Raw genomic sequence first — 17,605 nt, 5'->3', positions numbered from 1 at the left:
GGACACCGAAGACACTCCTGACGAGGAGGGGAAGAGCAGCACTCACAAGGTGGCGGGAGGACTGTGCCCAGCACCGACACCCCTGAGCTTGCAGCTGCTCCAAGGATGCAGAGCGCACCGGAGCCTTGCGCAGAGGCTCGGTCTGTCCCGTGACAGCCATGCTGTCTCCCGGAGGGGTGGCCTGTGCATCCAGACCAGATGTGCAGGATGCCAGTGGGAAAGTGAACACTCACCCTTCAAGATGTGCCAAACGATCTTGATGGAGCTGCCTCTCATGTTCAGGATCTGATGGACTCTCTGGCGGATCTGAGTGAGGAAGGGGAGAGGAAGAAGCATGCCATGATAGGCAGCACAGCCTTTAGCCCGCTTCCCTCAGTGCAGGGCCAGGCTAGTGCAGAAAAGCTCACCCCATAAGGCTGCAAACAAACTCTGCATGCAGGAAGCCCCTCGCCCTCCATATCCATGCTCACAAGGGGTGGGGAGGGGCATCTGCATGGTCCAAGCTGGAGCTCCAGCCAGAGCCAGCTACCAGGGAGCATCGGAGCTGGGCTGCACGTGCCTTAGACACGGAGAACATCTCCTGCCACCCTGCACACGCAGGGGCTGCATTTACCTGGGGGACGCTGGCACTGCAGATCTCTGCCATGATGTAACAGATGAGCTGGAGCACGAAGAGGCCAGCGTCTAGGCGACGGAGGTAGAACTCATCCTCTGTGTCATCGTCGATGATCTCTCCCCGACGCACCATGTCCTGAAGAACAAGGAAAAGCGAGACTGGATGCAGAGCCTCCTTACCGCTTTATCCAGCCTGTACCCAAAGCACAAATGCCTGGCTAGTTTGCAAACTAGGGGCAGAGACATTAGCTGCTCTGCACAAGCACAAGCTTTCCCACACGCTGGGACACAGTGCCTTGGCTGATGTCTCCAGGCTCCCTCACCCGAACACCGTCCTAAACCCATGCTGTCAGGCATCATGCCTACTGCTCTTCGGGCCCCAGAGCTCCACCGCGCTGGCATCACTGAGGCTGCACCAGACAAGGAAGAGGAGGTATTTGGGGTGGGTATGGTTAGTTGAATGATAATAGTCAACCTTGTTGGACAGGACTTCCCAGCGGTGCTTGGTGCACCCAGATGCAAAGCTCACCTACTGAGATGCAGCTTCCTCCCAGAGCCCCCTGAGTCCCAGCCACGGGCGCGGACCAGAAAACAGCCAACACCGCTACCGCCCTCTTTCTTCCCCAGGGCCAAACATCTTGGCCTCTCTGCTTCTCTCTCCTGGCCCAGAAGCTACCTTTCTCCAGGCTCCTGCACTGCGCAGGCATTAGGCGACCCAGCCAGCAAAGCTTCTCCCTTCCCTCCCCAAACCCTGCAACATGACCTGGACTTTAAGGAGGCAGCCACCAGCATCCACTGCAAGGCCAAAAGGGAAAGAGATCATGGCCCGGTCCTTGTTCATTGAGAGCCTCTCCAAGATGCTGCAGAGGAAAACCCAGCCATGACTTCAAACAAGGGCTGCTTAAGCCAAGCCCCATCCATAACCTGCCAGCCGCGCTCGGGGAGCCCAGCGGTGCCTCACGTCACGTGTGACCTTTCGTAATCTTCACAGTGGACTTATTTTAAACAAAAAAATAAAGGCAGCCTCTTGTCAGGCCCTGCTGGCTCCGTGCAGCCTGCGTGATTCATTATGCAGCGGGCTGGCAGGTGGGCACACGCCAGCGGAGCAATATTTCCTCATTAGAGCCATCGCCGGCGGGCGCCCTGTCCCTGCAGCGCTCGGCAAGGAGAGCTTCCTCCGCGCGTGCGCGCTGCGAACACATCTGCACGCAAGGTCGCTGGTGCCACAAGCTGATTTAGGGCTCTCTGAGCCAGGCCCTTAATCCAATTACGGGCAGAGGCCGTTCATCACCAGAAACAGAATTAACCCCGTGCACCTCTTTGCACCGGGCGCGTTCCCAACTCCCGAGCGCAGCAGCTGCTGGAGGCACCTTCCCAAACGGCCTGAGCTAGGATGCAGCAGCAGGGCACCCTGCAGGGAGTCCCGGATGCCCCTCAGCAGAGGCAGCCCAGCCACCCTTTCGGCTGGGCTGACTGGGAAGCAGGCTGCATCTGGGGAGACGTCCAAACCATGAATGAATCTAGCTACCAAGGCCCCAGCAAGTCCTGGAATGGGAGCCGCAAACTACTGCTTTCGCTGGAGGACTGGAGTGAGCTGCAACAGCTTCATCGGCTGCATGCGAGTCACTTGGCAGCACCACAGGGGAAAACACCAACCCTTCGAGTCAAACAACAGGCTTCCCCCAGGGCAGCGCAGCAACCCTCAGGCCTGTCCCAGGAGCAGAGATGAACCCGCTGCAGCCAGTTCATCATACAGCCACGAGCCATCAACAGCCCTCAGGAGAGCGCCTCTCTCCGTGGGTCCTGGGCCAAATGCTACCTCCCATCTTCCCCTCCCAGGTTCAATTTGGACTAGATGACCTTCGGATGTCCCTTCCAGCCCTACTTCTTTATGACATCACCAATGGGCAAGAAGAGCAGCAGCAGTGCGCTCTGCTGTAGGAAGCAATAGAGGAGGAGGATGGACCATGCAGGGGGCCCAGACGCCCTGGTGCCTGGATCTGCTGGGACTCACTCGGCTGTAAGAGGGCCTTATGAGGGCAGGAAGGCCACCAGGCAGCCCCGGGCAGGATGCCCAGCTGTTCCCTCCTGCAGCAGCACTCCGAGGGCTGGCAGGCGATGGCTGGAGCTGGGCTAGGGGAGGATGCAGCGGAGCTCCCCGACATACTCAGTGCCTGGCCCCAGCAGCCACTGTCAACCGAGCGTCTTCGACTGCCACCACGACGTGCTCAGGATCCTGTTCGAGGGCAGACGCGGAGCTGATGAACCAACCCCACCGGGCCCTGGCCCCACTGAGGGACTGTGCGCGCTCCAGGTCCAGCCCAGAGCAACACAACAGGTGACCCAATCCTGGAGCGGCGAGGCTGCGACCTGGCGCCGGGCAGCCAAGCCTCGTTCTGCCGGGACCACTGCCGAGCACGGCGCCCGGGGGCGCAGAAGCCAGCAGACCCGTTCCTGACCACGCGGGCGGCAGGTGAGAAGACAGCTGGTCCTTCGCCCGCCCCACCACAACGGTCATGCTGCTGCCAACACATGGAGCAGCCCTGACTCCCACGATGCGTTGGAGGAAGATCTGCACCGGGTGCAGATGCCACTTACGCAGCCTTTTCCAACCACTGCCCCTCTTCACATGCTGATCCGCCTCCGGGGCTGCACCACGCAGACAACTCCCCGCTTTGTTTCCCTGTCGTGGAGCCGTCAAGTCGCTAACCTCCAAATGAGCATCCCGATGCCATTTCTAATCTACCGGCGACGTGTGCTGAGATGCCCCTTGCTGATGGGAGAAGACAGCAATAAGATGGGCTTCTCTGAAGCTAAAATGAGCTTCTCTCACACTAATGAGGCGGGACTGACAGGGCAGGCCTAGAGGTGTCAAGTGAAGACTTGAAACCTAAAGACACACCGGAATTGCCGCCGCTGCAGACGGGAAGAGGGTGCGAGGAAGGCTCCATGCCCCTCTCCTCATGCCCGAGTCTGGTTGCCTCGCCCAGCCCAGCCCAGGACAGCCGGTCTGTGGCAGAGCAGGAGAGGGCAGCCCTGGCCCCAGAGGGAATGCCGCCTCCTCTCCCCGCTCCTGCAACAGCAGAGTCATTTGAGCACGTGCCAAGCAGCAAGCAAAACCTCAGAGGTTTTCAGTGGCTCAGGAGGTGTGGAACCACACCCAGGGACACAGCTCAGCCCCACTCCCACCACCCGGCTCCGTGCGGGCAGGCTCAGGCGGAAGGATGCCTCGAGCAGGGCACCGGACAGGCTGACCCGTGGTCCCTCCCAGCCCTGCTTTCCATGCCTCCCTACCAGGAAAGTCGGCCAGTCACAGCGGCGCGGCTGTCCGGTGACCAAGGCAGACACCAGGTATCGCACAGCAGTGAGTCCCGTCCTCAAGCGCTTGATCCAATCTAGGAAAGAGACACACGTGTGTGCATGTACGTGTGTGCACACCAGCCCATGGACCGGGGTAGGTGGCAGTGGGAAGGCAGAGAACACAGCTGTGACCAGCCTGCAAGGAGCAGAAGGAATCTCCTGGGGGCCCCAGTCCAGTCCCTCGATCCCAGGCATAAACCCCTCCACGGTGGCCACAGCCCCCCCGGCTCAAAGCTCCCAGTAAACAACGAACCCGGCACACGCTGCAGGAAGGGACCAGGAGACAAGCCGTGACGGCTAGAGCACAGGAGGCAAAATATGCTCGGGGAAGAGGCTCATGTACTACATACAGAGGAAGGTAGCCCCCCCTTTCCGCCAACCAGTCCTTGCAAACCTGACTTGGGGGTAAGGGTACAGTCCCTCCTGCCCCTGTATCAAGCAGTGGTTTGATCCCGTGTGCAGGGGCAAGACCCGCCTGCCTGGCACCAGCAGCACCACCCTGCCAATATCCTGCCTGCAGCCACGGCTCAAGAGGAAGGTGTAAAAAGTGCCAGAAGCCAACAAATCCATTCAAGGGGGGAAAGGATGCCTTTCTGGTACTGCAAACAGGCAGCAGCAGGCCTGGAGCACGCAGCAGATGCAGCAGGCTGCAGTCCAACAGCATTTTAAACAGATTAAAAATTTAGGACCAGGAATGCCCAAGACTAAGCACAGCAGCTTGTAATTTCCTCCTGCCTCAGCAGTGCGGCTCGAGGGAAGCTGGAGCCATGTCTGGAGCAGTGGTTCCCAATCTGTGGGACGGGTACCACCAGTGGCACGCAGACAACCTGTCAGTGGTACGCGTTAACAGATTTATTATAATTACCTTATTTGACAAAAAATTGCTGGTGGTACCTAAGGCTGTATTGTTTTAAATTGGTGGTGCGCAATCTGTCAGAGTTTGGGAACCGCTGGTGTGGAGCATGCAAAAGCAGGGATGGCAGGTAGCACTGATTTCATATAAAAAACCACAGGGGAGGTGGAATCCACCTCCCTTTACTGCAGGAAGCCGAGCTGTGCCAACACAACCCACGGCTGCGGGGAGTGCCACGGGCCTCGTGTGATGCGAGGCTGGCCCACGCCCTGGAGACTAGCGGGGCCAGGGCACAGTGCCTTGCGCACGCATTAAGCTGACGAGCGCAGTCTGTCGAATCTGCTTCTACCTTAGCTTGGACAGGACAGACTGAACAGACTGAAGCAGTGTCAAGGTGCCTGATGTGAACAGCATCGGGGCCCTGGCAAAGCCATCTAGAGCCCAGGAGATGCCGGTGGTCCATACAGCGCAAGCCAGGGGCAGCTACAGGCACCACGCTTGCCATGCCAAGGTGTTCAAACAACACACCGTGGCAGAGGTGCTGCCAATATCTGCACCGTGCCATCTCTGTAAGCAGGTACCGACTTCCCCAGCAAACCCTCATGTTCACAGTGTGGCATCACCCACGCTCCGAAAGGGAACACGGCCTGTTCCTTTACGTGCAAAAAGCCCAGCTCCCTAGCGCAGATGCAGGGCTGCACATCCGTCGGTTCAATGACAGACCAGCTCTCCCACCCGCGGGGAAGAAAGCAGCCCAGCCAGCTGCGGGGAAGAGCGCTGTTCACGCCTGCCTACATGCCGAGACGTGCTGGTGCGTCCGTACCCTGAGCAGTCCTTCTGCAAGAGCTGCAAAGGTCACTGCGTTTGCTAGGATGCCAGCACCTCCGCTGAACTGGTAAACACGAAGGGAGAGATCTGCCGCTCAGCTCCGGCACTAGAAATGGGAAGCGTGACAGGGCACTCGCAGGACATGTCTAGATGACCCAGCAATCCCAGCAGGGGAGCGTGGAGCTCCTCTCACCCTCCTGGCTTCTCCTGAAGCAGCTCGTAGCACAGGCTGCAAGGACAGCAGGACCATCACCGGTGTCAACCGTGTCAGCACAGCCCGGCTCCACATCCGCGTGCCCTCCAGCCAGCAGAGGTACGATCCTCCTACATTACATTAACCCCTCATTACTTTCCGCCCTCAATTCAATTCTGTGCAATTCAGAGCATTTTAAAGTGAACTCAAATGCCAGGTTAATACAAATCCCCATTTAAGCTATCAAAATTTGTGGACACTGCCTCAGTTCCAGGAGTCTCGTCTCTCCCTTTCAAGGCTCGAATGACTTAACTGTAGCACAATTAGCATGTAATTTGTAAGTCATTATAGTGCAAAGTATCTGGTGAGAACATTTCATTGAATAAACCTGCTGAGCATAATTTTCAGTGGAACTAAAAAAATATATTAAACCATCTCCTGCTTTTTCTTCCCTTCTTTAGAGCTTGCTGAGGCTACTGCCGGCATCTATAATTACGTCTCATTTGAGACCGAGTTACAAGCCAAGGGGGTTCTGCACCTTTTCCTACAGAAAGGATTAAAGAGCTCGAGAGAGGACAAGATGCTCTCCTCACAAGCCAAAGCTTTGATATTTTCTAGGCTCCGTTTGCTTGAGACTCCAAAGAGCAACGACAAGTACCAGGGATTGGCAGGGCTGCCCGTGCGGACCCTGCCGCTCACTTTGCATGGAAAGGCACAGCCCGACCACGTGGAAGCAGGTTCCCCTCTAGCCCACGCCGGCTGCTCCAGCCTCACAAGCCCCCCCGAGGTACGGAAGCACCAGCGCCCCGTTGTACAGAAGGGGAAGCGAGGTGCGGAGAAGTGAAAGGACTTGCTCGGCCCCCTCTACATGTCACATTCATGCTGCGATTAACGTGTTCGATGTAGCATGGATGGGAAGGGGGCTACCGGTGCCCCCAAGTTAAGACACCACATCATGGGAAACAAGTCAGAAAAATGTTCCATGTTTAATGCAGAATCTTTTTATGGCTGGTTTATATAGCGCTTTAAACGCTACATGTGGCCAGGGCTGACTATTAGCCAATTCGGGTCTCCGTCCCAGGGCCCAGGCTGCAGGGGGTCTGGAAGGGCCCCAGAACCAACAATCATTACTACTTGCCCCGGCACACAGTAATGGTGCGACCTGATCCCCATCCCCAAATCATGCCTCCTGCCACGCATGTGTGCAGCGTGATGAGCCAGACACGCTTGGAGGCTCTTGGCTGGAAACTGCTGTAGGCAGACAAAGGAGCTGGGGGACACCTCTGCTCGCCCCAAAGATCCCTAGCGAGGAGGGAGGCACCATGGATTTCAGCCCTTCCAGCTGAGGGCAGGCTCGCTCGGGCTGATGAAACCACGTCAGAGGGAACCAGCACTTCTAGCTGGACTTGCACACAGACAGCTGAGTTTGAAGGGTTTCCTTGTCCCCGGAGAGAAGGGTGGCAGGGCAGAGCACACAGAACGGGCCACGGGTCTGTCAGGAACACGCCGGGCTCTGAACAGCTCTACTTCAGCGACACCAGGGGTGGCAACCACAGGAGGAGGTGGGAAAGCGAAGCAGGGTGAATTCAGCTCCCCACCCTTATGGTGTCGCTGATGCCAGGCCCATGCAGCTTATTTGCAGAGCAAACCTTGCGCTACGGTCTCATCTGCTATGCTTGGATGCTGGGACCCCTCCTGCCCCCGCGCATCCTGTACGGGGCTCCCCAGCTGTCCTGGGCTCACACACTCCCCGAGCTGGCTGCCGGCTGGAGCAGCACTCGGGGACTTGCTGCCGGTGGAGCCGCTGTGGAAGCCTTTGGGACCCTTCTGGATGAAAGGTGCTCTGTGAGTACACGCGCAGGCTCTAAATAGCAGCTGCCCACGCACAGCTAGGCTCCATCAACATCATTAGTCCTGCCCTTTGAGCTCCAAAGCCCACACATCAGTGCTGGAATGGGAACAATGAATAATGCCTCCCTCCGAGCTGAGGAGTAGTCCGGGGCTGGGAAGGGGCTGTCTTGCTCCAGGCCACCGCTGAGTGTGAAGCTGCAGCTGTCCATATGGAGCCTGAGTGCTGGAGGCGGATGCAGCTAGATCCATCACACGCCCCTGTGCCTCTCTGAGCAGCCACAAAGCCGCGGAGCCCTAATGCCCTCGCAATGTTCGCCCGTGCCCAGTGCAACGGCCTTGGCATTGAGGAGCTGGGCTGGGCTGTGGGGGGGGGCAGCCCGTGGCACATGGAGCCTGTTTGCGTGCTGGGGAGAGCGGCTGCAGTGATTACTCTCCGTCAGTGCTAATTTCATACCCTCTTCAATGCTGATACAGATAATCTTGTGGGAAGTAGGCCAAAGTCGCTAACAGCTCAGCAAGCTGCTTCCTGACTCCAACGGCTCATTCTCCCTTTCAGAAAAGTCTGTTCCAAGGAAGCACGATATGGTACCGATGCTCGTGCCGTTCAAAACAAGCCGTGGCTGGCGCCAAGAGTGAACATCAGCCTTTGGCTACAGCCCCATCTAAGCTCAATGGAATAGCAGCTCTCGCAGATGATCAGAACTGAAGAGGAGGTAGGTCTCCGATATCACCTCCAATTGTCACACCACGGTTCACTCACTCCCCTGTCAGCCCATCCCTGCACCACTGAGAGTCAGGAACCACTGCTGCTGTGGTTTGAGGTCCTCCTTGCAGGAGCCACCTACCAACCATGCAGGACCTTCAGCTCCAGGAGAGGTCCCAGCTAATCTCATCCCAGCTGTAGGGGCAGGAATCTCCCTTGCCACCTAAATCCTGACACTGCACAACATGGGAGTGCAGCCATGCTAGCTGCAACGGCATGGAAATGGAGCTGTCGCTACCAGTTTCCTATCACAGTCTTCCTAGGCAATGAAGACAAAAGCTCTCCCCCAGTCAGTCCCTGAGAATGTGCTGGCCAGATGCACAACCCAACCAAAGCCATCGAGTGCATGAATTCACAGCGTGGATCTAACCTTGTTTCTCCGAGGCGCTGGTGCCCTGCTAGCAGGAGCTGCGCGAGCATTTGTATTGCCTGTCTGGAGAAGGTTAATGAGACAAGGGAGAGAAATGCTGCTTTGCAGAGTCAGAATCAAAAGAAAAACAATGGTGTAGCCCTGGCAGGGCAAGGAGAGAGGTGACATTTGCAAGCAAGGGGATAAGTGTGCAGAGGGAGCAGCCATAAGGTAGCGGGGAGGAGGGAGATGGCTGGCATGTTCTCTGCAGCAGAGAGGGAAGTCTTAAGAAGAAAGGGAAGTTTTCACATAGGAATGGGACAAGGTGCTGACAGGAGCTCCATGCCGTGTGGACAACACCCTGATGGCACGGCGCTCCCACTGCACACCGAACAAAGCTGCGCCCACGCAGCCAAGGGAAAAGCGGCACCGGTACCTGCCGTGCGGCGAATTGTGCTGCCGCCGCTGGGGACTCAGCAAGGCTTGGCTGGAATTCACCGGTCTGGCTGCCGAGCGTCTATCAGGCAGAAACATCTGCAGCTTACGGAGATGCTTGTCGTCCTTGCCCAGTGGCAACGTTCCAGCCAGCCCCCATGTACAGCCGCATCCCCATGGATAAGCGCCCTTGCGAGAAGAATGCTTCTCAAGGCAGGCAGGCATTAGCTGATTGCAAGAGGCCAAGCAGAAGGCAGCCAAGCTAAACCATGCCAAATGCATGGCATTAGAAAAAACACAGCTCTGCTCCCGAGAGCGGGCTCAGAGTGGGAGGAAAGGGGAGGAGCTGCTGACACGGGAAGCAATACATACATGTTTCTCTCCTTCAATCTTCTTGTCAGCCACTTGCATCGCATCCAGGTATTTAAAATACAGTTCCATCAGCCGATCCACCTGCGAGGGCACAAGAGAGACAGACTTAAGCCAAGAAAGAACGAGGCATTCGCCACCCAATCCATCCTACTCTGCCGGCTGCTCACAAAAGAAGCCTTTGCAAAGCAGCCGGCAGTTCTGGGGTTCAGGGCATGCTGTTCCTGGGCACGTGTGGGAATAAGACTGGCTGGTACCGAAGAGCCAGCAGCCTTTATCCCGTATGTAATGAAGTAGGAAGTGACTGACCAGGCAAGCGTGCCAGCCCACTGCAGTCCTCCGCTTCCCCAGCTCGGTAAGCACAGCCCTCTGCCTAGCCGGGCTGTGATCGTTCAGATGGCTGCCAGGCACGGCTGTCCTGCTCTCCCCAGTACCAGATTAAACAACTGAACAAGCTTTAAAATAACTAGAGGGAGGAGGGATTTTACAGGGGGGACAGAGCCATTCCAGTGAAGATGCTTTCAAAACACAGTGGGAAGTTACAACTGTTTTCTGTACGGAGGAGCCGGCTCTACCCCGGAAGGGCTGAAGGCACAAGTCCCAAGGGAGCGAGTGATTTGCAAGGGCTCCTGTTTTGCAGAGGTCCTCGCTGGTGGTCTACCATCATGTAGATACTATGGGGCAATTACAGGCAGTTCAACATAGCCGCTAAGATGAGCATGGGTAGAGGAGAGAGCTATAGGCTGGAGGATAAGAGACAAGACCAGGCACCAAGATATTCCGCACCACCACTGCTCCCCCAAGCGTCCCCATGAGAACCGATCCAGCGGTCAGGATCGGCCCAAGTCACCATAACGTGGGCTCCCCAACAGCTCCGTGCCAGGGCCCCGGGGTCGGCACGGCTGGGCAGGCAGCGCACTAACCTTCTCGCTGTCGTTCTCGGTGAATTTGTTCAGCAGCCGCGTCCTCTGCTGTCCTCGCAGATTCCGCAGCAGGGAGGCCAGGATGGAGCAGACGTGCTCTGGGGGAAGAGCGGAAGATGCACAGGTGGTCAGGGGGGCAGGAAGGTCCCCGCCCGGCCGGCGGTCAGAGCAGACAAGGGAAGTTTTTCAAGAGGACCGTGCCGGTGGAAACTCACCAGCTCAAGGCATTTATCGCCTCTTCTGCACTACTCTCATCCTCTTTTGGAATCTTCTTGATACTAATACGAGCGGCACCAAGGACCGTGACGCAGGACAAGTCCAGGGTATCTGCCTACCGGCTTACCCTTGCCTTCTGGCAGCTTCCAGCCTAGCTAAAGGCACAGTTGCTGCTCCGTTCTCCTTCCCTCATGGCCAACAGTAATTCTGGACCCGGCCCAGGGATCATTCAGAAGCTGGCACTGCCATGCAAGTGACCCTTAGGTTACCAAGGAGGGAGCAGTTATTAGAACAGGAAAGCTCAAGAAAGGAATAACCATGCCAGAGCTCAGCTCATGCAGAGATTTAATTGGCATTCGCTGGAGAAAAATCCTCAGACCTCTTATTCGCAGCAAGTCCTGTGCACTGCATACGAATACGGCACAACAAACAAAGAAATAATGAGCAAATAAACCTGTTCTGCAGCCTCCCAGATTCCACGGCTAGGTCACACTTTCCAGGGCACAAACCCTGGAACGCAGCAAAGAGCTGGCTGGCACAGCTGCAAGAGATAATCCGTGTTGATGTTCAACCCCGCTCAATTCCTCTCTGAAGGACAATTGAACCAAGTGCCTCAAATCTGTACTGATTCCTTCTCCTTCTGTGCAGCAGGCCCCAGCTTCAAGGTGCTCTCCTCCCGTGAACAGCGGTACAGATGTCCCTCGTTTGGGGAAGCCAGCAGAAGAGCAGGGTTTTGTGGAAGGGAGAGCACAGCGTGCATCACAACACTTCTCTCGCTCTTCACAAATGCCCTTTGGAAGCTCTTCCCTGTCAAACAGAACCATCTCCCAGATCCGCGCGAACGCCACAGGGCGACAGCCTCTTATCCGGGCAGCAGGCACCTTCATGGGAATTCAGCATCTCCCCGGACGGGGTCCTGACTGCCGGCCCGGGAAGGGGAGAGCCTTGTTCTAGGTCTCATCCTTCCTAGGGTGCACAGCGGTGCCTTTTCACTGGCGTTAGGCTTCCCAGGAGTAGACAAGCCAGACTCTCCTTCGAAGGAGCCTGCTGTGCTTCTGCACATTCACAGGGACAAAACTGTGCCTGTTTTTAAGTTTATTCCCAATAAAACAGCTCTCTCTGTTCCTTTGGTGTCAAGGCCTCTGACCGTGAAGGCTTGCCTCCTGGGCTCCCAGCACCTTGGCCATCCATCGATATGCGGACAACAGCAGCTGGAAGTGCTGGATGCAGCCTGGACGCAGCAGTGCCTCTCGAGAGAACAGAGTGGGGAAGAAGCTGTGAAGACCAGCCACCCCTGCATCGGTGCAGTCTCCCTGCAGAGCCCCCCTGAAGGGGCAAGAGGTGCAGGTTGGTCCTGCCACCGCCCTGTGCAAAAGCAGCGTGCATCAGAGAGGGCCAATGGTCTGACTCCAGGAAGGCAAAGCCAAGTCCAAAGACACAGGCAGGAGCTCCCTCCCCTTGCCAAGCCATTCCTTACCGCGTCCTGCCTGCCAGCATACACGAAGTGCAGACCTCGGGTTTCCGGCATGTCCGCGTGTTCCCAGCCAGAACACGACAACATCTTTGCTTTCAGCTCATTGATCAAGACTGATGAGAAAGAGCCGCCATAAAAAATCCGCAAGCTGAAAGTGGGAAGGAACAGGTGGCCAGGTGCGCGCAGGATACGGCAACACGCAGGGGAGAGGAAACGTCGTCACACTGCCGTCAAAGCAGGTCACCAAGCATTTCCACTGCTCAGCCTAGCCCAGAGCCACGAGAAGCTCCGATCAACTGCGCCGCTGTACAAAGAACAGGTGACATCTACCCGTTTGCACGGGGCTTTCACCTGAATCCACAGCTCATCCTGGCCTTCAGAGCCAAAGCCACTTCACCGACCTGTCTCAAGCGGTGGGTCAGCGCCCCCCCCTTGTCCCAAAGGTTAACTGTGCGCCACACACGGGCAGCAAAACCAGACGCGCACACCCATTTCATTAGCTGCTAATAAATGTAGCTCCCTCAGAAACAGATTTCTGCCTGAGGTAGTGTCAATTTTTCATGTGCCCAGGAGAACGGGAGAGCGGCTGGCAGGAAGAGCAGAGGAGATAACAGGTTTATCTGGTGGCCGGCACCGTTCGGCTGCTCTGTCATTCCGACAGGATAAAACGGAGGTGAAGGATAGCTATGGATACGTGAATGCAGCGCTCGCTGCGGGGAGGCAGCTAACCCACGCACGCTATAGCAAATCAGGGTCTATTTAAAAAGCGACAGGGGTTTATAAAAAAAACCCACCCAAAATAAACCTCTCCATTTTCTTCTGATGAAAGGGATGTGCAGGAAAGTTTGAAATGCCCTAAGCTAAGAGGCTTGTTCTGCTGCTTGGGAAGAAAGTCCCAGAGTTCGCTGGCTGCATTTCCAGCGCCCACCTGAGACTGTTCCTGGGGCCACCAGGGAAGCGACAGTCCTACCAGGCTGCCGGGGTACTGGGGACAACCCCGCGGCTCCCACCCGCTCACCTTCCTCCCTCCCCCAGTCAGTGATTGAGCACCAGGACCTGACGTTTCAGGAACAGCGCGACTGTGCGAGCTGCTGATTCACCCCAGCCCTGGCGACCTGGGGGCTTACTCTAAGTAGAGCTTGACATGCAACATGGCTGAACCCATTATTCAGTGAAAATAAAAACGCTGCAAGACCAGCAAAAGGTACGGGTTGAGGGACACGTGCGTTTTGGGCACCGTGGGAAGGTGCCCAAAGGGAACAAATGGGCTGCACTCCAGTAAAAAGCAACCGCGCAGAACTGAGCCTTCACTCACCGGCGGGATCTTCCTTGCGAACGGTCTCGACACAGCCACTAGTTTGTGCCTTTTGCCCAGGAGAGGCTGCAGTTGCTGGACTTCATGCTCACGCCACCATTACAGGCCACGGGGTTGTAGACAACTCTCAGGCAACCCCCTGGGTAGCTCAAATCAACTCCAGGACTATTTGGCAAAGCTTTCAAACAGCATCAGGTCTCAACCAAAGTCAGCCTTCCCTGCAGGGAAAGCATCGATTTGGTGCAGAAAAAAAAAGGCATGACTGGGAGCCCCTAGCTTTGGACTCCCCTCATGCCCCACGCACATGCCATCATGCAAGAAGGGCCTAGATACGTGTCCCTGAACAGGTGTCGAGCTCAGCCCCACCAGCGCCTCATCACCCCTTGGACAAGAGCCGTGTTCTAGCCAACTGATCTCCTACTTGTGCAGACATCCGAGGGCCATGGGCAGAGGACGCTGCCCCTTTGCACACGTATTGGACCAGGTGTAATCAAGCCTCCCAAATGCTAGGCGATGCTACATGTCGTCTGTGTGGCGCACGAGGCCCCACCGCCCTCGAGGCAGGCAGCACGTGGTCCCCTGCTGCCCCGGGGATTCCTCCCAGACCCACGGCAGTGTCGAAACTCGAGCCCTCCCCGCACCTCCACAGACAGACAGACTCCGATGCAAGCAGTGTTTAAAATACCCTAATTAGATCGATCTTGACTTCAGCAGCGGTGTGCTTGAATACAGATTAATCTACTCCATGGCAGGCACTGGCAGCTGCCGCAGCAGGAGGTCCTGTCAAATCAAGCCATAACATTACACTCCTCTGCCTTTATTATTATTTTTTTCTCCTTTTTTACATTTCATTATAATGGACATCTGCCTAGCAGGGGAGGGAGCTCGCACAGGCAGAGGTGAGCGCAGGCCCACTCCGCTGCAATATCAATGGAGATCATAGCAAGTGTCCTCCCAGAGGCAGGCAGGGAAGTGAGCAATTCTGGGGGCAGAAAGGTCAATGGCAACCACCTGATGGAAGGGGCAAGTAAAGGGAAGGAGGAAATGGAGCAACAAAATCAACTAAGGGACGGAAAGCTTCTGCAACCTTCCCCAGACAAACGCTGTTTCCAGCGAGGGGCAGTGAAGGGAGTTAAGTAAAAACTCTCTCTCACAAACCTGTGTCTTCCAGACTTTTTCAAGGTAAGATCTGCCCTCGGATCCTTAGCACAGGCTATGGATACGTCCACACTGCAGAGCCACGAGAGCTGGCCCACGGGCTGGAAGTAGCGTGGGTACAGCAGCATGCTGCCCCATGCAGGCAAACTCATCCTGCCACGGGGGCACTGAACCATCCTGCCACGGCCGGGCTGCTTCCAGTGCCTGAGGCCGGCTCGTTTGAAGCTAAAATTTCCACGTGATGCTGCAGTCGGCAGCGCAGACAAACCCGAAGACTCTCCGGCTGGCTATTAACAAGAACAGCGTGTGATCTTAATCTTCAGTTCAGCGATCAGTTCATCTTTAGCTGTCAGAAGGAGATCTAACAGAGGATTATCCCACATTGGAGGCAGTACTTGTTACATTAGAAAATGATCCTGTATGACTGGTAAAACCTCCAAGGACACGTCGCTGTCTGCGGCACCAGACCTCCCGCATGCCCCCCAGTTTGGAGGAAGAATGCCATTTTCTTGCCTATACAAGGGGGCAGAAAGAGTAGAACAAGCTGCTCACCTCGTTCTCCTACCTGCCTCCGTGGCCTCTGCCCTATCTTCCATTTTGCAGAAAACAAAGCCACAAGCACTGAAGACCACGCGCTTCTGAGTCTTCAGTAAAAAGCACCTTTGGTACATGTAGCCTGCCACCTCCACCTTTTCACCAATTCCATCCTGCTACCAGGCTGACCCAATATCAGCCAAGCTGAACTTTCCCCCTGCATGGGCATTTCCAATCTTCCTGTTTATTGCCCAGACACCTCCCATTAGTGTATAAACAGCTAAAGAATTCATTTTTGTCATGCTCCTTGACACTGATTCATCATGTTTCTAATGCACTGACTCATACCATCACAAGCTACATGTTTAAGTGTGCTGCTCTCCCCTTTACCGCGCAGTCTATTTGGCTTACCCAACAGAAACCAAAGGTGGCTCTTGACTAAGTTTGTTCACAACTATATGAAGAAGCAATCTCTTCTACTGAAGGGTTATTTAATCTAGCAGAGAAATGCCTGAAAGTCCAAAGCCTGAGATCTGAAATTGGGAGGGAAGGGGGGAAATCAAACTGGAAATAAGACACAGATGTGTTCTCACAGCAAGGATGATTAGCCACTGAAACAGTTTCAGAGGATGCAATAGAAATTCATCCATTAAGCGGTTTAAAATCCAGGCTAGAAAGATATCCCATATATACACTCCAATTCAGCCAGGTTTGGGGCTCAGCGTAGTATTACTAGGTGGACCTGCCTGGTACGTGCTGGACACACACGGCTGCACTCCACGATGAATCTAGACTGGGACGGACCACAATGTCGGTACTTCCTATGCTGGTCCCAAATTGTCAAGCATGTGACAGACAGACAGACAGACAGCGGAGGCGAACACCACTTCCGTCCTATGGAAGAGCACAGGGAGAGGGAGGGCGGCCGAGGGCCAGGCCGCAGCTGTGGCATGCCCAGATCAAGGCCCACGCTCTCTTTCAGACCAAAGGGCGAGGGCTCTCCAACCCGAGCAAACCAATCTTCAATCACGGTCTTGTAACGGACAGAGAAGGTAAACCATTAAGCGAAATATAATTACTCCCAACATTAAAACCACTGCTCAGTCGGAGGACAGGATCCCGTTGTATGCTGAAGGGGTGCTGGTAGAATAATAAATGGGTGCTACACAGTTGTGTTTAAACAGACCGATTCCTTCGACAGGTATTCATTTCAGACGACCACTGAGTGACAAATATTTTCTGGTGGCTCGCAGATGGTGTTCAGCTAATAGAGCCATTCTTTATCAGGTCACTTTTCCTATTGCCTTTTACCCTTTTCATGCCCAGGGAATTTAGTCATCTAGCGGGTATTCGTTTTAACGGGCTGTGCTTCATGATCTATGCGCTGAAATGTGAGCATAGTTAGTAACAGATCTATTCTTTTAAAAAGGACACTGAAAAGCTGAGCATCTCCATAAGCAGCTTCTTTTAATTATGGGGCAGACAGGTAAAATGCCAAAACCACGGGTACTTTGTAATGAGGATTTTTCATTTGGGAAAGTGGCCGAACTTGGTCTGAAGTTAAAAAGCTACATATTCTCCAACAGAACTGGCATTTGAGTAATATGAAAGCAGTTAAATTAAGACAAACTGGTTTGCAAATCCTCCTATAGTTCATTATAATCTCATGGCTGTGTAGGAGGAAGAAGCAGAGGAGATAGCTCCCTCCCTCCCTCTCAAGGTCTTTTTGCCCTGTTCTCGGTGCTTCTCCCTCCTTGCCTCTGGGACAATCAGTCCTCCTCTCACGATGCCCCGCATCTGGATGAGAAGTCACAAGCCTACTTCACACTTAAGCTCTTACTTTATCACCCTCTTCCCCCGGTTTCTTGGCCATCACTATCCAACAGTCAAACCCTAGTCTGAGACACAACTTGGATCAAAAGTAAGCAGCTGACCAGTTTGGAAAGGAGAAGGCAGAGAGGAGCTATGACAGAGGTCTCTAAAGTCACGAAGGGTGTGGACCACGTGAATAAGGGTTCACCAAGGCCCAGAATACTAGAACCAGGAGGCACTCGCTGAAATTAGCAGGAGACAGGTTTAAAACCAAGAGAAAGCAATGTTTCTGCAGCATATATAGTTAACTCCTGGAACTCACTGCCACAGGGAGTTGCAGAAGCAGCTAGTACAGTATTAATAGCATTAGACAGTGTTAATAGTATTAACTAACAGTACGAGTACAGTACTGCTAGTAAGGTAGTACTGATAGTACTCAGAGCTATTAAACAGAACAGTCAGACCAATGCTGGCGGAGGCCAGGGGAGGGTAATGAAGAGGGGAGAGATCATCCTGGACGTACCTGGTTCAGTGCTCTTCCTCTCCTCCCTTCTTAT

General features: G+C 55.0%; 1 protein-coding gene across 4 annotated transcripts in view; it reads right to left on the bottom strand.

The window, feature by feature from the left end:
• Positions 1-17,605, bottom strand: part of CTNNBL1 (catenin beta like 1) — a 64,701-nt gene that overhangs the window by 3,615 nt on the left and 43,481 nt on the right. For all 4 annotated transcript variants that reach the window (XM_059713110.1, XM_006259195.4, XM_059713108.1 and 1 more), the window contains exons 12-15: positions 10,540-10,637; positions 9,620-9,700; positions 614-751; positions 234-306 (exon numbers count right to left, since the gene is read on the bottom strand). In XM_059713110.1, the coding sequence (XP_059569093.1) occupies positions 234-306; positions 614-751; positions 9,620-9,700; positions 10,540-10,637 (390 nt within the window). The remainder of the gene's footprint in view (positions 1-233; positions 307-613; positions 752-9,619; positions 9,701-10,539; positions 10,638-17,605) is intronic.

Source organism: Alligator mississippiensis, chromosome 9, assembly GCF_030867095.1.
Source record: "Alligator mississippiensis isolate rAllMis1 chromosome 9, rAllMis1, whole genome shotgun sequence".
Classification (NCBI taxonomy): Eukaryota; Metazoa; Chordata; order Crocodylia; family Alligatoridae; genus Alligator; species Alligator mississippiensis.
The sequence above is the reverse complement of the archived record's forward strand: the minus strand, read 5'-3'. Positions and strand labels throughout refer to the sequence as shown.